This window comes from Myotis nattereri (assembly GCF_964212035.1).
Source record: "Myotis nattereri genome assembly, chromosome: 9".
NCBI lineage: Eukaryota > Metazoa > Chordata > Mammalia > Chiroptera > Vespertilionidae > Myotis > Myotis nattereri.
In genome coordinates, this window is record NC_138084.1 from 76,257,668 (window position 1) to 76,284,978 (window position 27,311).

At 40.0% G+C, this 27,311-nt stretch overlaps 3 protein-coding genes and 1 pseudogene across 7 annotated transcripts in view; 1 reads left to right on the forward strand and 3 right to left on the reverse strand.

The window, feature by feature from the left end:
* Positions 1–50: 50 nt before the first annotated feature.
* Positions 51–13,098, reverse strand: NKAPD1 (NKAP domain containing 1). 3 transcript variants are annotated; one of them, XM_081100469.1, is made up of 6 exons: positions 12,303–13,098; positions 11,641–11,717; positions 6,897–6,997; positions 4,398–4,547; positions 3,244–3,297; positions 51–2,419 (listed from the first exon to the last, which is right to left on the reverse strand). In XM_081100469.1, the coding sequence occupies exons 2-6, from the start codon at positions 11,707–11,709 to the stop codon at positions 1,927–1,929; spliced, it is 867 nt and encodes a 288-aa protein (XP_080956595.1). In that variant the 5' UTR covers positions 11,710–11,717; positions 12,303–13,098; the 3' UTR covers positions 51–1,926. The 3 variants fall into 3 exon arrangements, with proteins under 3 accessions (XP_080956595.1, XP_080956596.1, XP_080956597.1); XM_081100470.1 differs by having other exon boundaries at positions 12,835–12,909; XM_081100471.1 differs by lacking the exon at positions 12,303–13,098 and having other exon boundaries at positions 11,641–11,760.
* Positions 8,790–10,432, reverse strand: LOC308524706 (protein HEXIM1-like; annotated as a pseudogene). The gene is made up of 2 exons: positions 10,389–10,432; positions 8,790–9,704 (listed from the first exon to the last, which is right to left on the reverse strand). The product of its transcript is annotated as a protein HEXIM1-like (transcript).
* On the forward strand, positions 12,700–19,585 carry PIH1D2 (PIH1 domain containing 2). 2 transcript variants are annotated; one of them, XM_081100467.1, is made up of 6 exons: positions 12,700–13,198; positions 14,407–14,609; positions 15,184–15,307; positions 15,970–16,215; positions 16,558–16,823; positions 19,108–19,585. In XM_081100467.1, the coding sequence occupies exons 2-6, from the start codon at positions 14,433–14,435 to the stop codon at positions 19,240–19,242; spliced, it is 948 nt and encodes a 315-aa protein (XP_080956593.1). In that variant the 5' UTR covers positions 12,700–13,198; positions 14,407–14,432; the 3' UTR covers positions 19,243–19,585. The 2 variants fall into 2 exon arrangements, with proteins under 2 accessions (XP_080956593.1, XP_080956594.1); XM_081100468.1 differs by having other exon boundaries at positions 13,170–13,301.
* Positions 19,586–22,719: 3,134 nt separating this feature from the next.
* Positions 22,720–27,311, reverse strand: part of DLAT (dihydrolipoamide S-acetyltransferase) — a 32,437-nt gene continuing 27,845 nt past the window's right edge. Inside the window, exons 12-14 of the mRNA XM_081100466.1 lie at positions 25,835–25,997; positions 25,143–25,279; positions 22,720–24,546 (exon numbers count right to left, since the gene is read on the reverse strand). Of these exons, the coding sequence (XP_080956592.1) occupies positions 24,417–24,546; positions 25,143–25,279; positions 25,835–25,997 (430 nt within the window). The 3' untranslated portion in view covers positions 22,720–24,416. The remainder of the gene's footprint in view (positions 24,547–25,142; positions 25,280–25,834; positions 25,998–27,311) is intronic.

The following is a 27,311-nucleotide window of genomic DNA, read 5'->3' on the forward strand; positions in this document are numbered from 1 at the left end:
CATCAGAGCCTTAGCCTAAGGCATAGAAGAAAATTTAGGGTTGAGAAAGGTGAAGAACAGAAAACAGCTTTATTGCTTATACATGACCAAGAAAAGGTAAACATGGCAAAAAACAAAACAAGCAAGATGTGTATTCATTGGGAAAGAGAAGTCTGCTACTGTGGGAGGAAGGGAAGGTCAAGACCCAGACAACTTCCTGGAGATGCCTTGTCCCACTCACCCATTCTCCTGAGTCTGCTGAGACTCAGTACTTTTATAGCACAGAAACAATGTTTAAAACCAAAAAAAAAGTCAACACTCCCTCCAACAAAGATTTCACTTGCTCCAAGAACAAAACTGCTTTAGGTTAAGAGGTAGTAATTATAGACTGCTCTTCCTCTCTTGGGTCCCTACTGATCCCAAAGGTAAAAATATACACCATTGAACACTGACAGTTGAGTACCAAAGTGTTAATATTTCAAATAAATAGCCCCAAAGGTAGCACCTGCTTATAATTGGGATCAGGAACCTCTAGCCAAACATGTACTTCATGACCAAACATTTTGTTAGCAACTGTCTGTAAAGACAGATTTAGCGGAACTATAAAATTTACCACCTCGTGGAATGACGTCATAGTTATATTCTATTGCTGGTGTCCTATGTCATATCGCCATGAAGTATTTGCATATTACATATGGGGTTCAAAGGAAGGCCAGAGAGGTTAACTTACCTACTCCAGACCACACAACCAATTAGTGGCAGAACCAAGACAAGTGAGTTTTCAAGCTTTTTACTCAGCCCATGAAGTGACAACTAGGAAAAACAATATGTCACTTAATCTGCCATAATGAAAAAACTAACTTGTGTTCTGCCAGCCTTCTTTCAGTGTTATTTTCTCATGAATTAACATAGTAGGGATTACACATATAGCAAAAGGGAATAATATGGTCTCTGCTTAGTGCTTTAATCCAAAGGCAAGCTGGAAAAGAAGTAGATATGTCCCTGAGAAGTCTTTCATTTTGGATTTGGTTCAACCTAGTTTCAGGGAAAATCTAAAGTTCATTAATAGATTTCAAAATGAACAAGGAAGACACTTAAATGGCAGATGCTGCCCTGAAGCCCGTTCAGAGCACCATTAAATGACTGACTCCTAATTCTTCCCCATTTGTTAAGGATATAACCAAAAGAAGTAATTTTTGAACACAAGTCCATTTAGGCAATATACAGCAATGGAACTAGAAAACCATTTACTATCCATAAAGAATTTAAAAAGAAAAAAGACATTTACTATCCAATTACCATGTTTATGGGTATACTGAATATAGCTACAGTCCCTGTCCAGCAGGAAAATTTAACAAAAAACGCTAGTCTCTGCTGATAACAGCTGTCTATGGGTGTTGTAAAGGTAAAATATTGGTTCTTATGCTCATTTCCCCATTAAATAAAAGACCAGACCAATGGGGCCAAAATACAGAAAGATCAAAGCACCAAGGCTGAGACAAAGTGGCACCTGCAATATAAACCAAACAAGAGCAACTGGATGTTCCCTTAGCATACATTCCGCACAGCACTGGTTCCAATCTACCTCGTGATCCTAGCCTTCACTTTCCCCAAACTCAACATTCTAACTGGTATACCCAGGTCATTATTGGATTCTGCCTCCTGGGTCCTTTAATTTGCTGTATATACACTCAACGCTAAATGTAATTAACTGCAAAAAATAATCTCTTCAAGAAACCTTCATAACAAAATACCAGATTCCCTATTAACAATAAGAGGATCAAGTTTAACAGGCCAAAATAGAAGACAAGTCTGTCAGATGTACACAGACGGCACAGGACAACTCCACCCTCAGGCCCCCTGTGCTGCTCAAGAGTCATCGTCAAAGCCCCAAGGTGCAAGAGCTGTCAATATCCAAGTCAGTGGGAACTGAAGACTGTTTCTCATTTAGTCATCCTCCGAACTCTCAGCAGACCTTTCATCTGTAGCCACTTTCCAATTTGTGCGTTTGTTTGTTTTTGTCCTCTCCTGTATTTCATTGCTAACTACAGGGATACTGACTTTATCTTTTATTTCCCTTTTGGTTTTCTTAGTGTCTCTTTCCTCAGAACTGCTGGATGCTGAGTCATCAGACTGAGAAGTGTCACTTTCTGCCTCTAAAACAAGAGCAGACTTTTTGAGGGACTTTTTCCTTGATTTTTTCTTACGCTTATGTGATTGTTTCCTGGTACTAGAAGCCCCAGTTTCTTCTGAGAACTCGTTTGAGGAATCTGCTGTTATATCTGTGACTTCCTTTTTGCTTTTCTTCTGTTTTTTGTGTGACTTCTTTTTCTGCTTTTTTTTGTGAGATTTCTTTGATTTCTTGTGTTTGTGAGATTCATGGGTAGATGATTTTACCTGGGGAGATCTTTTTTTCCCATTGGTAATATCTTGATGATCACTAATAAAAAAGAGAAACACCTTTACTATAGAAAATAAAAATATTTTAATATTCTGCATTCCAGATAGAAAGTTATGGTTAACATCTAAATTTTAAAACAGCTTTGACATAGGGTTACTATGAGACTTAATAACTCTGAGTTTTTCCTCATCTTTAAAATGAAGATAAAAATTCTAATCTGTAAAACAACACTAAAACCATTAAAAATCACTGGACTCAGGAAAAAAAAAAGTTTATTAAGATCTGCTTACCACTAGTATTAGCAACACTGGGCATTATAAAAAAATATTTTTTTGCCAATCCGATAGGTAGAAAACTTTTGTTTAAAATTATATAAGAATTTTTAATTTGAAAAAATTCTAATCTGCCATACTGAATTACTGTATGGGACACTAGATATAAAGACCTAAGTGCTATACTCCTGGCCAGTGTGACTCAGTTGGTTGGGTGCCCTCTCATGCACCAAGAGGTTACCAGTTTGATTCCCAGTCAGGGCACATGCCCAGGGTTGCGGGCTTGATCCCCAGTACAGGGCATGCAGGAGGCAGCTGATGGATGTTTCTCTCCTTTCCCTTCCTCTCTCTCTCAAATCAATAAAAACATATTTAAAAAAAAAAAAAACAAGTGCTATAGATATGTCAAACATCAATCAGGGAAAGGCAAAATACCTATCACCTTCCATCTAAATTGCCAATTATTCTTTGGTTACATTTTTAATGGCAAATGTTACATGCTTTGTAAAAACTGCGCTTAAACTCAAATTACAGTTCAGACTTTGTACTAAGCTTAGTTTCTAACTTTTCCAGTAAGCCTATTTGTCTTACCTGTCTGTTTCAAATTCTTCAGGGTATAACTCTTTATAACCACTGTGACCCCATCTGTAAGATGACATTTTATTATACATATTGTTAAAGCAGTGCATATGCTTTTGAAAATTAAATCAGACAGACTTAGGAATGCATGCACACAGACATACACACAGAACAAAAAAAAAATAGAGATACGGTAAAGCCAACCCCACAGCCCAGTAATCTTGGTTGGCTATTTTTCTGTACTGCACACTATTATTTCAGAAACAAATAATTCCTTTGTCCATTTGTAAGAAAACTTGCCATTCTCTTCCTTAAGAAAACTTACAATCTGCTCTCTTTAGCTGTGGAGTACTTCTCCAAAAACACTTCATAATGTCTACCCTGGTACAATTTTTTAAAAATAACTATTGAGCCCTAGCTGGTTTGGCTCAGTGGATAGAGCATCAGCCTGTGGACTGAAAGGTCCCAGGTTCAATTCCGGTCAAGGGCACATGCCCAGGTTGTGGGCTCGATCCCCAGTTGGGGGCGTGCAGGAGGCAGCCGATAAATAATTCTCATCATTGATGTTTCTATCTCTCTCTCCCTTATTCTCTGAAATCAATAAAAATATATCTTTAAAAAATAGTAATAACTATTGAAATATAATTCATAAAGTGTGCAAGTCAGTGGCTTTTAGTATAATCAGAGTTGTACAACCATCACCATTATCTTACTTCAGAACATTTTCATCACCCCAAAAAGAAACTGCATTAGCAGTCACTCTCCATTCCTCCCTCTCCTGTAGCTCATAACAACCACTTATCTACTTTCTGTCTCTATGGCTTTGCCTATTCTAGACATATATAAATAGGATCATATAACAAATGGCCTTTTATGTCTGGCTCTTTTCACCTACCATCATATTTTCAAGGTTCATCCATATTGTAGTATGTTTTCAGTACTTTATGCCTTTTACAGTCAGATAACATTCCATTACTTGTTCCATATACCACATTTTGTTTATTCATTCGTCAGCTAATAGACATTTGGGTTTCCACTTTTTTTGCCACACTGAATAATTATGCTGTGAACATTTGTGTACAAGTTTTTGTAGAGATAATTAAGTTTGTAAAGTTCACATTCTCATGCCAAATATCATTAATGGCCACAAGAATTTAGTCACAAACCTGTCTGGCATGTTAGCTTCATAATCATATAACTTCTTGTTCCAGGATTTAGCCTTAAGAAAATCATCTTCCAGTGCCTCAGAAATTTCATTCCTTGGCCTCCAATTGTCTCTTTGACTTTCTTCATCAAAACCGTCACTACGCATCCGGCTAGATGAGGAAACAGAAGGATTTTTAGATTTAGAAGCAATCTGTGAAGCTACTTTATGGAACATCATGCACAAAACTCATTGAACAAGCTACTAGCAAGAGGGAGAACAAAACAACCTGATACTATTTTTTTTAAATCATGTAAAAAGACATGATCTATTCCTCTCTGTAAATTTGTACAGTTGTCCAATGAAAATCTGACCATTATTACCCACCCTATTGAACTTCTGGACTGTGGTACGCTGTAGCTCACTCACTAATTCTCAACTAGGAGGGCATGCAAAGTGGGAAGCAGAGCATAATCACAGCTGGGGACATTGCAAACTATCCTAGATTCTATATATACACTCCCTTCCTGGAGAACCAGCACCTTGCTGTAGTGAGGTCACAGTAACAATGGGAATAAGTCCCTAACCCATGAGTACGTTGGGGTAGAAAATCAGTTGAAAACAATTGACTCAGCCCGTACTTACAATATCCACTAACCAGTCACTAAAGCTAGCTAATTGGTTATCAAAAATGTTTCAGGGTTCCTATGTGTCAGGTACTGTTCTAGCCACTGAGAATATAATGCAAATGAGACAATCAGAATCCCTGCCCTTAAAGAGATTGTGTTTGAAGATTTACTCACCATGAAAGGTATTAATAATAGTCCACTCAAGAAAAACAAGCTCTGGCTGGTTTGGCTCAGTGAATAGAGCATCAGCCTGCAGATGGAAGGGGCAGATGGAAGGGTCCAGGGTTCGCTTCCAGTCAAGGGTACATGCCCGGGTTGTGGACTTGATCCCCAGTAGGGGGCATGGAGGAGGCAGCCGATCAATGATTCTCTCTCATCATTGATGTTTCTCTCTCTCTCTCCCTCTCCCTTCCTCTCTGAAATCAATAAAAATATATGTATTTTTTAATTTTTTCAAAAAAGAACAATATTCTGGCCCTGGCCGGTTGGTCTGTGGTTAGAGCATTGACCTACAGACAAGGGTGGCTGGTTCAATTCCGGTCAAGGGCAAGTACCTTGATTGCAGGTTCGATCCCCAGCATTGGTTAGGGTGTGTGGGGGACACAACCAATCAATGTGTCTCTCTCACATTGCTGTTTCTCTCTGTGTGTCTCTTCCCCTCCCTTCCACTCTCTATAAATCAATGGAAAAAATATCCTTGGGGTGAGGATTGACAAAAAACAAAAAAAAAACAATATTTTGTTCCTGGAGGTACCACTGGAAACTGAACAACCAACACAAAATAAGTCATCATCTGCACTAACAGTACTTCTAAAGTCTCAAAGAACCATCAGAGAAAAAACAAACTGAAAAATACACTTATTTTTATGTTGAAACTCTGCTTTCTTTACCATGGATACTCTGCATACTTTCTTGTCTAAAGCCATTTACACAAAGCCAGTCATACTCCAAAGTCCACGTACTCTGCAGACACATTCACTCTCCTTAAATATCTCACTATTAACACATTGCAGACCAGAAGTTTTATTGCTAGCTTTACCCAGTGGCCAGATAAGTTTCTATTGAACAAGTACAAAAAAAACATTTTACATAAATGTTAAAGGCACACTTTAAAATTAAATACCCATTGCATTTTGAAGTTATTAATTACATGTTCTTACAAGCTAATATCTTTTTAATAACGTGATTGGCCACAAACCTTAGAACAGAAAACACGAGAATTCTCGTGATCCGTCCGCAATGTGGTAACTATTCCCATGGTGGCTTTAGAATCAGCATTACTACTTTGAGTCATTTTTCATACACACAGCTGTACACCAATAGGCACAGGAGGCCCAACAGATGTTCATAATACTCAGACATTCCTATACCACTACAGGTACGACAATTAAGCCTGCACAATCCCTTATATTAACTCTCAAATTAATAAGAAGGTAATGTGAAAGACTCTGATTTGGCGAAGATAGAGAGTAGATGGGGTAAAGAGGAGGCTTAGAGAAAAAAGTTTAAAAATTAAAAAAGGGCTGGGAGAGAGAATGAAAGACTAATAATGGAAAGGAGTATGTGATCAGTTAAGCGACCTTAGATACAAATAGAAAATCTAAGATTAAAAGATATCAGATAAGGTCAGAATCCACAGAATCCTTAATGTTTACAATTGTTCAAGGTAGACTTTTAAAATTCTCTATTGCAAATGAGTACAAAGAGTGGGACTATATGCATGATAGCCATTATTACCTTTATACTTGGGTCTAGGTTTATGAAAGAGGGAATGCTTAAGGACTCACAAAACTGAATCCATGTATCTTTAGCATACCAAAATGATTTTAAACAAAAAGTTGATGATTTTGAATAAGATGAGAATTATTTTGATTCTCAGAGCTCCACTTCACCTTGAACTGCTGGGCAACATTTTCCTTTTGTTCCCCCGGTAAGCATCTTCCATCTGTTTCTCCAGTTCTCTTATTTTCCACATATCTGATTCCTCCTGAATCTAGATTTTTTTTTTACAGGAAAGAAATTAAAATAAGTTACTGAAAATAACACTTTACATCACAAAAAAGTAACTAAAAATATAGACTGCACTAATTATGGGATTTTAGACTGGGTTATGATTAAGAACCTGGGAAATTCTGGTTTTTCAATGTGATTAAACAATCCAACCCAGTAAATCAAATATGTAGAATTCTGCAGCAACAGGATTTTTTAACCCTTGCATACACACTTAGAATCTTATCAATTTTTTAATTATGTTGCAATTACCAAATGATAATCCTTTATGTTTCTAAAATGCTTTATCATTTTAAATGTATCATCTCAATTGAACCCTAAGCAATCTTATGAGGAAAGCAAACCAAGATGCCATTATTATATTCTACTGAGAAGAAACAAAAGCTCAGAAATTTTACCCAAGTCAAAAAGCTAGTAAAGACGGGTCTTTAAACTTTCAGGCTAAGTTCCTTTTCACAACATTCTAATTTTTATTAAAAACAAAATAAAAAGACATGAGAATTGCTAGGGAATTTCTAGAGAGTCAGATTACAACTGACCAAAAAATAAGAATACGTTTTATTTCTAAATCCTCCTATTGCCCTAGCCAGTTTGGCTCAATGCATAGAGCAATGGCCTGCGGACCGAAGGGTCCCAGGTTTGATTCCATTCTCAGGCATGTACCTTGGCTGTAGCTCCTCCCCAGTCCCAGCCCTGGTCAGGGCACGAGCAGGAGGCAACCAATCAATGTGTTTCTCTCACATCAATATTTCTCTCTGTCTTTCTCTCTCTCTTCCACTCTCTCTGAAAATCAATGGAAAAATATCCTCAGGTGAGAATTAAAAATAATAATAATAAATAAAGTTTCATAAATTGCCTTAACAAAGTATTTAAAAATAAATAATCCTCCTATAATATTTTGTTAAATCTGTGCTACATTATCTTTTTTAGCCACCACTTTCAAATCTAAGTTCACCTTTTAACTAGGGGTGATTTAAGGCAATTGCAGAGGCCACTTAAATAAGTTATAACTTCACTCACAATCAAATTATCAGGTGACATTAGAGTAATACCTTTTAAGATCAAACTAGGAATTACACAGTTCACCAAAGAAAACCAAACAGGGGTCCTTGGCCCTCTTTTCATTATATGTGTTCTCCTAGGTGACCTCATCTACCTACTCTCATGACCTATGTCATTCCCTATATACCAATAATCCCCAAACCAAGAATCAACATTTCTCCTTTGCTCCAAGTCTGAATTCCCAACTGTTCGGACATCCTATAAGCTCCTCACCGTCAACATCTTCAAACCAAACTAACTACATTTCCTATCATGCTTGTCCCTTTGTTTTTATTTTTTTACATTTACAAATATTAAATTTATTATAATTAGAATGAATTTAATGGTTCTCAGATTTGGCCACCTTATAGATCAGTTTGAGAGGATTTTTAACAGAAAATGCATTGTAACTTGGTCAAATTACACATAAAAAAAAAAAACTATAAAGAAAAGTAACGCATCCCTCAGTTTCACATAATTAAAGAACAGGAGAAAGCATGCAAGCTACAGCATAGCTAAATTTACCAAACCAACCAAAGCCGGGGGGATTTTCTCTTCTGATTATGTGTCATAAAAACGTCCCCTGTCATACACACATGTATATAATGTTACATTCCATCACTGTAAAAAGTCCCCTTTGTGCCTCCCCTCCAGAAAGATTGTCTAGTCCCCAAACTTGGACGGCGGCGCCCGTTCTCCGTCAGCAGCTGCTGCAGGTTCTCGGCGCGCAGCCGTCATCGCCGCGCCAGCTGCTTGCTTTCCAGCCGCAACCGGCTGTTCTCGTCCTCCATGCGAGAGAGGCACGTCTCCAGCTCCAGGTACTCCCTGGTGAGCTCCTGCTTGCTCATGTTCTGCAGGCTCTCCGCGTGGAACCGCTCGTCCCTCTCCGAGAAGTCCCGCTGCAGAAACTCGCTGCCGTCGCCGCCCATCCTCCTCACCCGCCTCTTCCCTAAACTCTTCGTCGCTGGTGTCCGATTTGGCCGCAGCCCGCTTGGGTAGAAGCCGGTTTTGCGGTCCGGCTCCTCCTGGTCGTGATCATCCATGAGGAACCGCGTGGTGTTATAGGGCGCCACCGGCTGGCCCTTGGCGAACATCTCGGCTCGAACCCTCGAAGCTCGAAGACTGTTTCTCGTCGAAGTTTCTCTTCTCCCAAGTCAGCTTGTAGTATGGCCTCCAGTGCGGCTTCTTCTTGGAAGGGCGTCGCCTGTGTTTCTTCTTGCCCAGCTGTCTCTGCTGTTTCCACGACTCCTCGCCTCCAGCGGCAGGAGCCCCCACCTTGTTGGCTTCGGAGTCGGAGTCATGACACGGTTGGGTGAGCGGCTCGGTCTCGGGCCTCTGTTCCCCTCCCGCTGGCGGCGGGGGGTTCCGCCGGCAGACCAGTCATCTCCATTCTGGCCCTTTTGGTCCGCTTCCAGGCAGCGAGGTTCTGGACCGACCTGGGTTGGCAAAGGAGACGGCTGGGGGTCCAGGCTCCCTTCCCCTCTGGCCCTGGACGGCCCCCCGGCTGGGGGAGCACTCTTGCTTGCCACCTACTGTGGTCCTCGGGCACCGGCTCCTCTGCGCCCAGGGGCGGGGCGGGGTTCCGCTCTTCGTGGACAGCATCAGCACCTGCACGGTTGCCAGTTTGAGGTGGGTGCTGAAACGAGTGGCTGGGCCATGGCAACAAGAGTCCTCAAAGTTTGGAGAATTTTGGCTGCAAGTCCTTGAAGAAAAAAGAGGTTTTTCTTTTCTTGAAGATTCCACTTCGGTAATTCCTACAGTGATGCCTTCAGCGGGTCCTGTAAGCAAACTCCAATTGCAACTTGGGGGCGCTCAAGTCAGTAAAGGGTTAAGCGCCGCCACCTCGCAATCAGCTAAGCAGGTCCAAAGAGGTGCAGCAGCAGAACAGCACGTAATGTACGAAGGGGGTCGCCTCAAGCCTCCCCGCAGAGCGCCCCCCACGATGGAGGAATTGGTGGACTAGATGAGGTTAAGTCCAGTGGGTTAAACCCAGCCCCGAAGGGGTTAAAACTACCCGATGACGCTGCCTCTGAGGGGCTGGACCCACAAAGGGTTAAATCCCCTGCCGCAGAGCTCACAAGGGGTTAAGGTCCCAGAGCCACCTCCTCCCACTTCCACGGGTGTGGGTGTCGTGGGTGTCGGGTGTGGGTGTCGCTCCAACCCGAGCTCCCAGGTCCTTAGGCCAGGCGGGAGCCTCATCCGAGGACAAACTCATCTCCCCTTCGGCTCAATGCTCTGCTCTGCCCAGTTCTCCTCTCTTCCTCCTGCTCGGTCAGCTTAGGACAGCTCTTCCGCCTCCTCCGCCTCCTGCCCCTCCCAACCTGCCTCCCCACCTGCCAACTTCCAACTGCTTACTTGTCCCTTTCTTCATCATCATTCTCCTAATCACCCAAGATAGTAATATTTGATTCCATAATTATCACCACCATCCAATCAGTCACCAAGTTCTTTGGATTCTATCTCCTAAATTCCTCATCTTCATCCCTACTGTCACTGCTTTCATATGAACCCCCCTCATCATCTCTCACCTGGAAAACTGCAATTGCTTCCTAATTGGTCTCTCTACTGTTCACCCCATTTGATCTATCACCTATCCAATTAAAAAATCATGTTTCTAAAATATAATCAAGTCACACTCAGCTTAAAAACATTTGATGGTTTCCCAGCCAGTGTGACTCAGTTGGCTGAGCGTTGTCCCATGCACCAGGTCACCTGTTCAATTCCCAGTCAGGGCACCTGCCCAAGTTGCAGGCTCAATCCTCAGCAGGAGGGGTGCAAGAGTCAGCCCATCCATGTTTCCCATAGATGTTTTTAGCTCTCCCTCTCCCTTCCTTCCTCCGAAATCAATAAAAATGTATTTTAAAAATAAAAATATATATATTTGATGGTTTATTTATTGCCTAGAGGAAAGAAATCTAATCTCCAACGACCATAATCCACACTGGCCTCATCTTCTGTCACTAGCCCCCACATTCACTACTTTCTGGATGCACACAACTTCTTGCCATTCTCCATGCACTTTCTTATTGCCATATGTTAGCACATGATTTTCTCTCTGTACAGAATGATTTTTTACACCTGGAAATATTGAACCTGTTCATCAAGAACTAGTTCAAGCTGAAACCGGTTTGGCTCAGTGGATAGAGCATCGGCCTGCGGACTGAAAGGTCCCAGGTTCGGTTCCGGTCAAGGGCATGTACCTGGGTTGCGGGCACATCCCCAGTAGGAGATGTGCAGGAGGCAGCTGATCGATGTTTCTCTCTCATCGATGTTTCTAACTATCTCTCTCCCTTCCTCTCTGTAAAAAATCAATAAAATATATTTAAAAAAAAAAAGAACTAGTTCAAATATCAGTGCCTCAAATACCACCCATTCTGAGAAGCCTTTCCTAATTCCCCAAGGCAGATTTCATTATTCCTTCCTTAGTGCACTAAAACATTTTACATGTCTCTGTTTAGTAATTATCAAACTATATGGCAATTATCTATTTTATTCCTCTTTGTATCTCCCAACAGTACCGAAACGACGCCTGCCACGCTGTGTGCCCTCATTAAGTGTTGAGGGTAACAGGGTTGTCCCCCTCACCTTATTGTGAGCATCTGTATGCCGGATGACATTCCTTAGGAGGACTTTCCCCAGTGGAACCCGGGACATTCTTCAATCTGAAATGAATCAATACACATTTAAAAATAAAAATTCCCTTTATTACCTTATATTTTTATTATAATCCTATAAAGAAGCATGAGGTAAAGAAAAGATGACTTAGAACTCAGAAGTCTTGGGTAATAGTTTTTTCTTCAGCATCAAAAGGGGGAAATTCCTGATCACAGAAATATGAGGATGAAAGGAGATAGTGCACAATGGAATTCTTTGGAAAGACACTATTTACTCCTCAGAATAACTCTGTGTTGTATGTGAGTATCTTCATTCCTAATTAGTAGGTAAAATTCCCTTAAAGCCGTAACTTATCTCAGGCCACACAGTCCAAGGCAAACGCGGTCCAGGTTAAAAATCAACTCTCCAATCTCACAGTTAGTTGGCGATGAAGCCATTATCTGGATGTGAGAGTATCGGGGGCCACAAATGTCACCAGCAACAAAAACATCCAATACAGAGACGCCCTAAATTCCTCCACTCGGGGAAAGTTTACTTTCTATTTTGTAGAGAAGCCTCCAAAAAAACAGACGACAGGGCTACTCCCTGTGTGGCTAGCAGGGCTTTGTGCGACCACCCCACCGCTCACTCACCCCTCGATCCTGAGGAAATCGGGCATCTTGTTAGTGTGAGACGAAGAACCACTCCATTACAAGATCTCCTCCGACCCAGGCGGCCCAGGAGTCAGGGCTCAAAGGCAGCTCTGCAGCTTCACCCGAGTCCTTGGTGAAAACGCAGCCTTCCCACCGGTTATTCTGCCCTCGCCCGCACCCCGGGCCCCGGCGGCCTTTCGCTCGGGCCGGACCCACGCCCGGGACCCGTGCGGCCGGAGGCCGGGGCTGCGCCGGCGCGGAGGCCGGGCGCCCGGGGCGGCTGGGGCATTCCCCGCTCACGCTCCTCGGGGGTGGGCCCGGGGACGGGGTCTCGCTCCCAAGGGGGACGCTGTGGGCTGGGCCCCGAGAAGTATCTAAAGTGCCTCAAGGGGGAGCTGAGGCTTCCAAGGGGAAGACAGAAAACACCCCCATCTTTGTCACCGGGACCCCCGCTCCCCAGCGGCCAAGAAGCTCCCGGTAACCTTCCCTCCACACGCCCTCCCCACACAAACACACACAAACACACCCATACCGTGCACCGCGGCCTCGCGTGGCGGGGGTGGGGGAAGGAAGAGGACTGGGAGAAAAGGGAGCGAGCTTCCCGTTCAGGCCGGAAGTCGTGCTCCCGGGAAATCCTTCCCACCCACAGGAGCTCGGAGACTCCACAGGGAGGGTTTCCAGGCCTCTCCAGAGGTCGACCGGTGCCGAAGGGCGGCGGGCGCCTTCCTGGGGAAGGGGGTCGGGCTCCGCTGGGAAGCGAGGCCCGCGGCGGAACGGGGAGACTCCGGAACTGGAAGTGGAAGGACCTTCTGCCGGGAGCTCTCCGGACTCAATTAGGTGCTACCCAGTCTGGTTACCCTGGTAACAGGAGTCGCGGTTTGTCAAGAAACGGAGAGGTGGGTTCGCAGACCTCTGGAATGGCTGCCCATTAGTTAAGTTTCCCTTTCGTCTCACCCTAATGTAGTGTTCGAAGAACCCAAACCTCCTCCTCCTCACTCGGTGGGTGCTCTGGGACTCCTTTTAGTTGGGGAGGAAGGTGCGAGGGAACTTGTCTGAAGACAGAGAGGATATTATTACTGTCACATAGCACTGACCGAGTGTTCCAGCCTATCTACATTAGCTTCCTTAATCCTCACCGTAAACCCCAGGAGATTGGTGCTATCGTCTTCATCTTGAAGAGAATAAACTGAGGCACAGACATACATTAATTGCTCATGGTCACACAGCCAGTAAGTGAGAGAGCTAAGATTGGAATCTAGGCAGAGTCCATGCCTTTTTTTTTTTTTTTAATGTTTTTATTGATTTCAGAGAGGAAGGAGGAGGGAGGGAGGGAGCCATCGACGTGAGAGAGAAATATTTATCAGCCGCCTCCTGCCTGTGTACTGACGGAGAATCGAATCTACAACCTTTTGGTTTTTTGAGGGTTTTTAAAAAATATATTTTTATTGATTTCAGAGAGGACGGGAGGAGAGATAGAAACATCAATTATGAGAGAGAATCATCGATGGGCTGCCGCCTGCACGCCCCCTACTGGGGATCAAGCCAGCAACCCGGGCATGTGCCCTCTGACTGGAACCGAACCCGAGACCCTTGAGTCCACAGGCCGAGGCTCTATCCACTGAGCCAACCCAGCTAGGGCCCTGCAACCTTTTGGTGCCTGGGACACTACTCAGTCAACTGACGCACACCAGCCAGGGCAAGTCCATGCTTTTAACTACTAAGCTATGCTGAGGATTGAGGAAGTCTGGCAATTTCCAGACTGGTTCCGGCACCAGTCAGCCAAAACCCAGGTGCTGGAAAAGGGAAACTACCTAGACACACAGACTTCAATGAGTACTCTGGCCCCTCAGGGCTTGTAAGGGTCTAGGGGAGGTATGGCCTTATGATCTGAGAGGACAGCTTGAGATAAATTCTAAAAAGTGATACTAGATAATTCAAGAATAAGGAAAAGATAAAGTGGTGCTGATCCACGGTGTTTTAGGAACAGTTAAGGATAACAGCTAACTCCACCAAAACAATTCCTGACCTGCTCCTCCACTCCCAAAAAAAGAAATGAATCAACAGCTACACAGATTATTTTTACTTAAGTCATGTCTTTCCTCAGACTTAAGAGGCCTATTCACCTCAATCATGGAGTCATCCTCAAACGGTCTGCTTACCCAAGTTACTCAATTCTGGAACCTACTAGATGATCTGGCTGAAAGTAACCCTGAGAGCTACAAGAACTTCATTCAACAGCAGCTGAAAGAGGGCAAACAGCTTTGTGCTGCCCCAGAACCTCAGCTCTGTCTACAAACAAGAATCCTGGTACGTAGAGTTGGTGCCCTTGGATGGGAGGTCCTGAGTGAAATGATCCTGCAATAACCAGAGAATAGCTTGCCTCTAGCTATTGTTACTTTAACACTGAGGGAAACTGCCACTCTAAATGGAAAGTGAAATGTAATGCAGAAGATTGCATTGAAGGAGTAAAAATGGGGAGTTCATATTTTATATATTTTGGAGATCTCAAAATGAGCCATTTTTTGGCTAGAATGAAAATAAAAGTAATGTAATGATTTAATACAGAATCATAGAATTGGAGATTTTTCAAATAAAGAGAGCTTAGTGGGGAGAAAGTGGTGAAAGACGGTAGAAAAAAAAAAGGAACAGCTGCTTAGATCAATTCCCCCTACGTTCTCCCAGTTCCTCCGGGAGTAGTAACTGGATTCTTGATGAAGAGCTTTGGGAAAATCAGGTAACAGTATAATTTCTCAAACACAGTTTTAATACAAGTAGTAACTTACTTGGAGCCTAAAATTATCACTCTTCAAATTCTGTGAGGTGTTGCTTTTAGGAAATTATTTTGAAATATATTTGATATGCAAAATTATTTGATTTCTAGAAACCTAAAGAAAAAACACTTTTTATCAACCTATGTCAATGGAAAAGGATTCCAGCTCCCCAATCAATCACTCATCCAGTACCTCTGAGTGTTGGCAGACCAGAAGATATGTCTGAAACATCAGGTACATAGAATTATGGGACAGAAAACACATTTAAAAAATTTTATTGGGAATAGCATGAACCAGATTTTACTTGGTAAAAGACAATACATGTAAAATATTTTATTTGGTTATAATGTAGCTAATGACTAATAAATATACCTTTATATAAAATGAATACTGTTGCCCGGCCAGCATAGCTCAGTGGTTGAGCATTGACCTATGAACCAGGAGGTCACGGTTCCATTCCGGTCAGGGCACATGGGTTGCAGGCTCAATCCCCAGTGTGGGGTGTGAAGGAGGCAGCTGATCAGTGATTCTCATCACTGATGTTTATATCTGTCTCTCCCACTTCCTTCCTTTTTGAAATCAATAAAAATATATTTAGAAAAAAACAAAGCTACTCATTTAAAAAGTTTTTATTACTGTTTGCCTAATAATATAAACTGTTTTTAACCCATATAAAATGCCAAGAAATGCCCTCATTGAAACTGTGTACATTAGCATCTTTATTATTGCTTCTGAAAAATATAGGAATAGAATTTATACTTTCTAGGTTTATCAGGATTATGGCTTAATATATTACCTGACAATATTATTCGTGAAACAGGTTGTCTTCATTTCACACCCTCTGAATCTCACGCACAAATGTTTATCTTTTTTTCTTTTCTTTTTTACACACACAGATGTTTACACGGTCATCGATGTTGCCTACAATCCTGATGTTCTCCAGGCAGCAGAAAAGGACCAAGTGAAAAAAGATCAGTTAATACAGATGGCCATGAAATGCATTGAGGAACAACTCCAGGTCACTCTCTCACACGTTTACCATATTACCAAATTTAAAATAAAAGGAAGCATTCAAAGGATGAAACAAAACCTGATGGGAATCCAAACTGGCCCCACAGATTTAAAAGAGAAAATGAGAAAAGGTAAGTTAATGAATGTAAATGGAAAATTATACTGATTTAAAATTTTTGTATCCTGTGTGCATTTTGCAAACTGGAAATCTCAATTTTAAAAGATGAATAACTTAAAATAGAAAAAGATAAAGGTTAGATATTAGAAATATTAGCATGTCCTTAAAGATTTTTAAATCCTGCAAACTTTTAAATCTTTTTGGTTTAAGATTCTTTTAAGATTCCCAAACTCAATTAGCTGCAGCTTTATCTACCATCTTGGCTAGCACTACATATATTGCAGCTAGTAGCCTGATAGTTGTTTCTGTTGTTGATTAATTTTGTGATTTTATTCCCCCTTTTTGTTCCTTAAAGAACTAACCCTTGAGCAGATAAGAAGCAGTACTCTGAGCGATTCAGATCACTTCCCTCAACTTTTACTACCAAAAGATCAAGTTTCAAGCAAAAAGGGGTGCCTGATAGAAGAGATTTCCAGTACAGAGATCCAGGTGGAGATGAAGAGACCAGCCTATGAATTAAAAATTGTGGCAGATCAGAATGAGAAACCACTGAAAATTGAATTAAAAGTTGAATTACCTGGTGTTAATTCAGTATCTCTCTGTGACCTTAGTGTTTCTGAGGTAAGTAGCATAGGTACTAATGTAAATGTTTATCAGTCAAGTCGGTACGTTATGCTGTAGTAGCTAACTCCACAATCGCAGGAACTTACAGTAATTTGCTCAGGTTACATGTCAGGTAGGCCTGCTCTGCTCAACAACCTTTTTTTGTTGTTGTTAATCCTCACCCAAGGATATTTTTCCATTGATTTTTTTAGAGAGAGTGAAAAGGAGGGGAGAGACAGGGAGAAACATTGATGTAAGAGAGACACATGGATTGGTTGCCTCCGCATGCGCCCTGACCAGGGCTGGGGATGGAGCCTGCAACAGCAGCAGGTGCCCTTAACCAGAATCGAACCTGGGATCGTTCAGTCCCAGGGCTAACGCTCTATCCACTGAGTGAAACTGGCTAGGGCTCTGCTTGATAGATCTTACACATTTTAAGATACAGATGAAGAAGCAATTCCTATCTGGCCTATTTCATTCTCCTGGCAGAGGAAAAGAGAAATGGCCAAACCATGCAATGGATCCTAAAACTTGCTCTCAGACATGGTATATATCACTTTTATTCACATCCTATTGGCTAAAGTAAGTCACTCGGCCAAGTCCTACATTGATAGGGCAGGAAGACTATTCTCAAGAGTCGTCACAGGGATATACATATAATCCTCTTTCAGAGTTCAAATAATTGGCAACAATCCTATAGTCTACCACAGTCCACTCACTTCCTCACAAATATGTGTATCTTTCCCCAAGAAAGACACCTCCAATTTTAGTATCAGACTCCAAAGTACAGGATTTTGCCATCATAGTCTGCATTTTGCGCCTCTTGAACCAGACCTATGGATTGCAAGCACAAGTTATCTGTTCCCATAATCCCATACAAAGTTAAATGGGGAGAAGATAGCCACTATTAACAGTCTCAATTCAGAAATGGTAAAAACATGAGGCCCACAGCAGTTACCTGCTACACAGCAATGCTGACATCGTGGTAGACAGGTATTTTGAGGGTCTCTTTACCTGCATGTAGAGGATGTTCTCGCTTTAGGGCCATTACGGATACCTGTATTGCCTAGCCCCATGGTCGGCAAACTGCGGCTCACGACCCACATGTGGCTCTTTGGCCCCTTGAGTGTGGCTCTTCCTAAGCTTTAGGATACCCTAATTAAGTTAATAACAATGTACCTACCTATATGTTAAGTTTAAAAAATTTGGCTCTCAAAAGGAATTTCAACTGTTGTACTGTTGATATTTGGCTCCGCTGACTAATGAGTTTGCCGACCACTGGCCTAGCCCCATTGTTTTCCATTACCTTCAGTTCCATTATTTGGGAGGTTCATGTAGAATGGACAGTGTAGAATATGCCGTCCTTAGATGCTGAGCAATTTACTCAGCCTGCTTCATACCCATAGAATGTTTGGGGCCCAAAGATTATTTTTAATTAATTTTAGTCCAGGTTGGTAATATTTAATTCCACTCAGTGCTATACCCAACGTCTTTTTTAGACATGTCCATTTTCCAATGGCTTGTCCTTTTTTACTTAACAGCTGTCATTTGAGTCAAATGTAAGGATTTATTGAGATCCACCTTAACCCAGGTAGAAATTTTAACAAAAGTATAAAGATTTGTGATTTAGTCTTTGCCTCTAGGCATTTTAATCAGCCTTCATTGGTTAAATAATAATAATAATAATAACCTCAATTTTATCCTTCACTGGTTGAAAAAAAAATTATTTGCATTTCTGTCAAGTCTTAGAACTTCTTGGCTCTGTATATTCCCTTTCAACTCTGCAAACTGGTGAATTCTAGTCTTAAGTTCATCTCTTTTTGTCATACCTTATTAAACGTAGCCCATAAAACCAATGCATGCCACCAAAATTTTATTTTACCACTTCTTTACCTAAAGTCACAAATTTACTAGGTAATTTGTCTTCCAAATTAAAATGATAGTTTTACTAAGGGCTTTATCACTATAAAACATGGGTCAACCATCTTTCCAGTCTCGTGTTTCCTTGCTGTTTGCTGTCTGCCCCAAAATAAATTCATGTAATTTGGGATGACAACACCCATCTTCTGGTACTGCTCAGTTAACTTTTGATGTATTCGACAGCAATAACAAATCTTAAAAGCTCAGGGATTTACAACAGTAATGTTATTGCCCACTGCAAGTTAATGGCAATAAGTTGGGATCCTCTTCTTATGGAAAAGGAGTAAATAACGGAGAACAGAAATCCAACAACACTCATTTTAATCAGGAAATGCTTTCCTATTTTTATCTTTTAACATCTCTCTTGATTTATTATTCTTAGAATGATTTATTGATTGAGGTCTCTGAGAAGTACAGATTGCATCTGAATCTTCCAGAATCTGTGGATACCGAAATGACTACAGCAAAATTTATCAAAGAGAAAGCTACATTGATCATCACAATGCCATTGGTGTAAGTCAAGAGCATTATTTGTTTTGGGTTTTCATTGCTAAAGTGATGTGAATTATAGGTGAATCTTAAACACTAGTTTCCCGTTTTCTAAGAGTTCCTTTTAATGGAATGAGGTTTTCTCAACTGTTCTTTAAAAAACAAACAAACAAACAAAAAAACCCTCAGTTTCTCCTTCTCAAAAAAACTTGGCATCAAGCAACAATTACTAAAAATAGTATTGCCATGATATACTTTTTTTGAAGATATCTTAAGTAATACCATTTGGGAAAATTTTGTTTCCAAGTAACATGTGAGAATTCTGTTTACTGGTTGAAAAAAAAATTCTCTCTAGTAAATTTTTGCATCAGAAACAAAACCCAGACTGTGCATGTTTTTTATTATCAAGAGGGATATAGTAGTAAAGTTTCCTCCAGCAATAACGATACAAAGCCAATGTAAGAATATGCAAACCTATGGTTCTGTGAACCTCTGTACTTCCATAAAACAGCTCTAGCAGGAATCCAAGCTACCCAGGCAGGACTTTTAATAGCACATACGGACTTTCCTTTGGAGTAGTAATTGGACGTTATTGCACATAAGATGCAAAATACATCCAACTCTATTTTAAGAAAAAGGACAAGTGTCTTTGGGACAAGTGCCTTTCTCCTACGAAAATAACTTTTAAAAACTTGTTTTTATTGATTTCAGAGAGGAAGGGAGAGCAATTCTCAGTGAGAATCATTGTTTGGCTACCTCCTGCATGCCCCCTACTGGGGATCGAGCCCAGAAACCTGGGAATGTGACCTGACCAGGAATCGAAACTGACCTCCTAGTTCATGGGCTGATACTCAACCACTTAGCCATACCAGCCAGGCCTAAGAAATTAATTTTTAAAAATACAGAGGTGATATACTTTTCAACTCCCATTCATCTAAGTTGTAAGGTAGTTGTTCAATACAAATATATCAACTTTCCAATTTATATCCAAAGCAATGCTCACATCAAACTATAAACATCCCTTAATTAACTTTTCTAGATACAACTTCCTTGTGATTAGTTTCTAGTTCAACATAGTCTTTTTTTGTTGTTGCAAGTCCTCACCCCAGGAATTTTTTCCACTGATTTTGAGAGAATGGAAGGGAGGGGGAGAGACAAACATCAATGTCACATAGATTGGTTGCCTTCCCCACATGGCCCCAGGAATCAAGTCTGCAACTGTGATACACGCCCTTGACCGGAATCAAATGGGCACCCTTCAGACCGCAGGGTGATGCTCTATCCACTGAGCCAAACTAGCCAGGGCTCAATAAAGTCTTTAAATAAATTCTTTATTAATTTTAAAACTTTTTAACTTTAGAAACTATTATAGTTGTACTATAAATAATAGATGTTACATTTAAAAACACAATTTTCTTTTTTTAATATATTTTTATTGATTTCAGAAAGGAAGAGAGATAGAAACATCAATGATGAGAATCATTGCTCGGTCGCCTCCGGCATGCCCCCTACCAGGGGATCCAGCTCGCAGCAAGCTGGGCAATGTGCCCTTGATTGGAATCAAACCCCAGACCCTTCAGTCCACAGGCCAACGCTCTAGCCACTAAAGCAAACCAGCTAGGGCAAAACATAATTTTCTTAAACCTAACCTGGATTTGAATCCTTCTAGCAATATGATAATTTATCATCTGAAAATGTTCTAGAATTGTATGATGTCCTAAAATCCCATAACCACATAGAACTAGTTGAATCTCTATTCTTGTACTCTCGGCACATACTTATGTCAGCAGCTATGTATTTGTGTACTTGCTAATAAAATGCATATCAAGATCTAGCCAAAACTGGTTTGGCTCAGTGGATAGAGCATCGGCCTGCGGACTGAAGGGTCCCAGGTTCGATTCCGGTCAGGGGCATATACCTTGGTTGTGGGCACATCCCCAGTGGGAGGTGTGCAGGAGGCAGCTGGTCGATGTTTCTCTCTCATCGATGTTTCTAACTCTCTGTCCCTCTCCCTTCCTCTGTAAAAAATCAATAAAATATATTAAAAAAAAAAAAAAGATCTAACACACTTAAAAAAGAAGGAATTCTTACCATTTGCAACAGCATGGATGGAACTGGAGAGCATTATGCTAAGTGAAATAAGCCAGTCAATGAAAGAAAAATACCACATGATCTCACTCATTTATGGATAATAAAGACCATTATAAACTGATGGACAAAAATACAGAGGCAGAGCAGCATTGTACAGACTGTCAAACTACAGCAGGAAGGCCGGGGAGGGTTAGGGGTGGGGGGGGTTAGAGACCAACTGAAGGACTTGTATGCATACATATAAGCATAACCAATGGACACAAGACACTGGGGGGTAGGGGAGGCCAGGGGAAGGTCAAGCGGGGGGGAAAAAAAGGAGACATATGTACTACTATTCGTAATATTTTAAGCAATAAAACAAAAATTCAAGTTAAAAAAAAAAAGATCTCACACACCATGTTTAAATGTTAATGTCCTAATTATCCCAAAATATTTTCACACATTATTTCAAGGGGTTTTTCATTTTCTTTTTTTTCTTTTCCATTTTTTAGAAATGTTTTTATTGATTTCAGAGAGGAAGGGAGAGGGAGAGTTAGAAACATCAATGATGAGAATCAATCATCAATCGGCTGCCTCCTGCACATCTCCTGCTGGGTGGGGATCGAGCCCAAAACCTGGGCATATGTCCTGACCAGGAATCAAACCGTGACCTCCTGGTTCATGGGTCGATGCTTAATCACTTAATCACACTGGTCAGGCCTTCAATGGATTTTATATTCATGAAAACATCACCTCCTTCTCCCTGCAAAAAAGCAAAACTTGGCCCAGGAAAAGCATTAACTTAAAATTAACTGTGGAGTTTAAATTTGAATCTTGCCAACATCTTTTTTCCCCAAAACTGGAAATTATTCAAGGTGGATGTTAATTATCCTTGTTTGGAAACTAGATTTTTCTATAAACTTGGTTTTAGATCAACTATCAGTAGTGATCATTTCCCATGTATTCCAGGGCTTCCGCACAGGTGATGAGTATTCCTTGCAACACATTCCTATCATTGTCAACCCCTCTCGTAGACAATGCCCCGAGATACCATAACTACATTCACACAAACCTCAGGATTGGAGTTAAGTATCTAACAGAGCCAGACCACACTTTCATCTTGCTATGTGCCATATCCCAACATGAGGTCTTCAGTAACTCCTTGAGCTTAAAATATTAGATTATACCCTTCTGAACTGAGTCCTGATTTTATCAATTTTATAAAGTCAAAATGTATCTGTATTAAGAGCTTATACATACATTAGCTGTCCCTGCACTTAACCACTTAATGTGAAAATCAATTACCTACAGGTCAAAAATTAGATCAGACACATTGAAAACATAATTTCACTTTTCAACAATCTAATTTGAACCAAACCACTATTTCTAACTTTTACTATTTCAATTTTGGTAAGATAAATAGACTGAATCCAGATTTAGATTACAGGCCAGATTAATTTTTAATTCAGAACAATTTTTATTAGAAGGTAACTTTTAATTTTTTCTTTAAAGGGAACAAAAGAGCCATAAACATTAGCAAATAATGAATTATCTCTGAAGTTTCATGTGTTTGAACCAGATGTGACTCATACTGATGATGGTCCCTGTGAGACGCTTGTTCCTTCTGCATAATCTTCAGTTCAAGCTATAATTACCAATTACTGTATGTTTTCATAACTGTACAAGGGAAATATTTAGGGAATATATGGAGTGTCACTGTGCACCATGTAATAATGAACATTTAGAAATAGATTCAACAACGAAAGACCTAAATTTCAGAAGATAGCTCCACATACTACATACAAGGAAGCACTAGTCTGATTAATTTTAAATAGTCAAACAATTTCAAATATTTATTAAAGCACATCAATTCAATTAAAAGCCTGGAATTGTGATAATGTTCCCAATTCATTTTTATTATCTTGAACCTCACCCCAGTCCCTGCTCAGAAGGCAAAATGGGAAAAAATATTTAGGCTGATAAGGTAGTATGCAACCTAAATAATTATTTTCTCTCCAATAGGATTTTAGGGCTTTTTTTATTTTACACGAGTCAACACTGGGGTGGAAAAATAAAGGACACTGTAACACACATTTAAGCTTTTCCTTTTTCCAAATAGAAATGACCGTTTTGTTGTGGTCATCATCTTTTATATTCTAAACTGTTCACCAATGTATCTCTCTCCCTCTTCAGACAGAACTTGTTGATATACATACGGACTTTGGCACATATCTTGCTAGAAATCATATGTTATATATGTATACGTATTCCAGTTTCCCAAAGTTATCTGAGTAGTAAATTCTGGTAATTAAGTTCATTTGCAAGTAACCTCCAGTTGATATTGGAGGAAAAATTCTACTTTCACAACTTCTCTGTAAAATTCTATAAGCATATTCTTTTATTTGGAGGTAACTGTAGAATTTTGCTCAGAATTATACATTTAAATTGTTTAAACACCCACACAAATTCTCATTTATGCCAAGCAGCTGGTTTATATTTCTATCTCATCTCAAGAAGGGGGAACCACCTTTTTAGGATACATAAAAAAATAAACATAGAACAGTGGTTGAAGAAATCTAAGAAAATGTTGACTTTTAAATCTTCACTTATTTTCTTTGAAGTTTTCTACTTTTCCCATCCATGATAAAACCAAGATCATATAACAGAAAAATTTTAATTAGGGTTAAGTTACAACATCACACTTCGATTCAAACCTTTTCTCCAAGAGAATAAATTTTCCTGATTTCTCTTTTCTTCAAATATAAGGAAAACATCTGAGGCAATTAAATCTCAAAATCTCATGGTTTCATCCAGGTTACTTGAATATACCTGACTCATTCTACCTCTACATTTCCCAGTGGAAGTACTTATCACCAAAGTGCTATGCTGCATGTCCCTTGCCTACGAGTACACAGCTTAAAAGCTGGTATTTACTAAATGTGCACAATATTTGGGTGTAACTGGCATTTTAAAAGATAACATAATGACCATTACAAATAACTTAACTGGACAGACTAAAAAATAACTGTTTAGCTTTAAAATAAAAAGAAACACCTATTTAATAACATATTTATATCTTGATAAGAATGAACCAATGTAACTTGGGAAAGTCTGTAGAAATTCTTGGGTTAATTATAACAACATGGTGATAGGTTTTTCAAGGTACTTTCTAAACTCAGCAAGCCACTGGGCTCCAACTGCTCCATCCACAACCCGATGATCACAACTGAGTGTAACAGACATCATGCTAGCCACATCAAATCTAGAAAAAGATAAAAACATTATTAGGTATTCTAGAAGCAATCACTGATTGTAGCCAGTAACCAGCCCAAATGCCAACTCTGACCCTATAATCCCAACCAGGTAACATTATTTTTGACCTATTGTTCATGTCCTATATATTTCCAGACCAAGTAGCTTGAAGAAACAGACCAAACAGCCATCTGGAGCATGGACAGGCAAACTAAAACCCCACAGGCCAAATCCCACCAAATGGAGTTTACAGGAATTCACTTACATAGTACCTATGGCTGCTTTCACACTACAGTGGCAGAGTACTTGCAACAGAGACCATATGACCCACAAAGCCTAAATTATTTACTATATGCCTCTTCAAGAAAAAAGCATGGTGACCCCTAACTTATTTACTTAGAGTAAATAAGGCTTCCCATCTCAAAAAAGATTAACTGCATTTAGTAAAATAAGAAGAGTTGCTGCCCTGAGAAACTTCATTCTGTACTTATGTCTGACTCTACCTAAAGTTCCAATAAGGCATGCCAATAAGTCTAAAACTAGACTCAAAAACAGGTATAATGTAATGAAAATGAACTTATAGCTCCCTCTCCATTTGGCACTTACCCTTTTTCATTATCTGCTGGAACCAGTCTATCTTCTGAAGCACCAATGGCCAAAATACATGCCTGAGGCGGGTTAATAATAGCAGAGAAGTTCTTAATTCCAAACATTCCTAAATTGGAGATCGTAAAAGTGCCACCCTAGAGGAAAAAAATATCATGTTAATTGCTTGTCAACATAAAAAAAAAGGACATTTTGTGAAAAGTCCTTAAGGTAATATTTTAAGAAAACCTTCTGAACTACCATTGAAAAAGAGAAGAAGAAAATAGAAGTATATAAAGTGACAGACATTAATTAACTTGACTGTGGTGATCATTTCATAATATATGTATATGTCAAAACATTAAGTTGCATACCTTAAATATATATAATTCCGCTTTGCTAATTATGTCATTAAAACTAAAAGGGGGGGGGGGGGGAGGCCCAAATGAAATACTCTTACTTAAAATATACACTCTTTACAATAACAATAAAAGTAGTTGTGTGGTCTTTGTACACTACTTGGAAAACATTACTTTTAGCCTTTGAAACATTATTTCTGGCCTTCAGAACTCAATTTTTCTTCATTTTTAGGACCTTGTGTCAGTGAGAATACAAGGCAGGAAAAAAAGGTGGAAAATGCAATAAAAACATAATGCCGACCTTAAAAATAACATAATTCTTAACATTCATAAGGAAAATAAATAACACTTTACCTGGAATTCATGTGGCTGTAGTTTACCCTCTCGTGCTTTGGTTGCTAAAGAAGCAACATCATTAGCAATGGTTTCCAGCCCCTTTATATGTGCGTTAAATACAATAGGTGTGATGAGTCCTGCAGGAGTACTGACTGCAACACTGACATCGACAACATGATTTCTATGTAAAAAGAGACAAGAAAATCTCAATGATCATCACCAGGCTAAGCAAGATTACTGATATTTACTTCAGTTTGTGCTACTGTTCAGCCAGATTTTTACCTTCTGCTGTCTACCCCCCCCCCCCCCCCGCCCCACTTATACTTTTAATGTGTCAGTAGGTTGGTTTCACATGTATTCTCTAACTTTCTCATCTGCCTCAACTAACACATGGGTGTAGCTGGAGAAGACTTAGCATTCAGTAAGGAATTAAAAAAACACACAAAAAAACTCCTTGGATTCTGAGACGAAGTGGATTGGCTGGAGTTGAGTCTGCAAGCAGAGCTTGAGCAGATGAAAGGAAGAATGAAGGGAAAGGGCTGCATTGTGGGAGAAACAGGAGTGTTCAGGATGTAGGGTGGTGGTGCATCAAACCACGAGATTCCCAATCTTTTCTACTCCATGAGCATCTCTGCATTTGGGTCTCATCTCAGAATACATATATATTTTTAACAAAGAAAGTAAAATAAGTCACCAAAGAAACTAAACAAATGAACACCCCCCCATAAGTATATTTAAATTTAGTTATCTAATTATTCAAAAAATAAAATTTGATATATGTGCTATTATATTAACTCATTAACAAGATGTTGCAGCAGGTCTAATAATGGCTATAATTTTAAAGTAGTGATAAGCAAAACAATATTTTAACACACCTACAACTACAGGTTGTGACATGAAAATAACTGAGTTTTACTGATCACCAGCACAGGTATTACCAATAGCTCTTTGATTTGTTTTCTACATGTTTAATAGGAGGAAACAATAAATTTCAGTTACAGGTGAGTGGAAAAGAATGATTCTTTGTCTCATCCAAGTTCTCTAACTCCTGAATTATATCTATACTAGTAGTATCCTTGGGTGTCCGTGAAAGGGTCCCTGATAAAGTGTTCTGCAATCGAGAAAAGTTAAAACTTCACATGAAGGAAAACTCCAGCTCATTCTAGGCACAAAGTTGAGAAGATTGTGAGTACCAAATCCCACAAAGGGCCCAAGCTGTCAGAGGCAGCAAGCTTTTGCCATCTGCAAAAAAGAGACCCACTCTAATAATAGTTTGTGGCTTTTAGCAGTTGTAGCTGGGCTCTGTCCAAGATATCACACAGCAAATACTGTTTTCTTAGTTTGCTTTCTTAATTATCCTGTTATTACAATATTACTTATTTATAATCTTCCTAAGAGAGGACGGATGGTGTTTCCTATTTTGTTTACCACTGAATCAAGCAAACAGTACATGTTCAGTAAGTACTTATTGAATAGCTGTATGAACAAATGAATG

Coding starts and splice junctions, on each gene's coding strand:
- PIH1D2 (XM_081100467.1), top strand. CDS start 14,433: ATGGAGTCATCCTCAAACGGTCTGCTTACCCAAGTTACTCAATTCTGG. Junction 14,610..15,183: donor GTCTACAAACAAGAATCCTG/GTACGTAGAGTT, acceptor TTTGATTTCTAG/AAACCTAAAGAAAAAACACT. Junction 16,216..16,557: donor AAAAGAGAAAATGAGAAAAG/GTAAGTTAATGA, acceptor TGTTCCTTAAAG/AACTAACCCTTGAGCAGATA.
- NKAPD1 (XM_081100469.1), bottom strand. CDS start 11,709: ATGTCCCGGGTTCCACTGGGGAAAGTCCTCCTAAGGAATGTCATCCGG. Junction 4,548..6,896: donor ATGTTGCCCAGCAGTTCAAG/GTGAAGTGGAGC, acceptor TTCCTCATCTAG/CCGGATGCGTAGTGACGGTT. Junction 2,420..3,243: donor GAAGAATTTGAAACAGACAG/GTAAGACAAATA, acceptor CTTTTTTATTAG/TGATCATCAAGATATTACCA.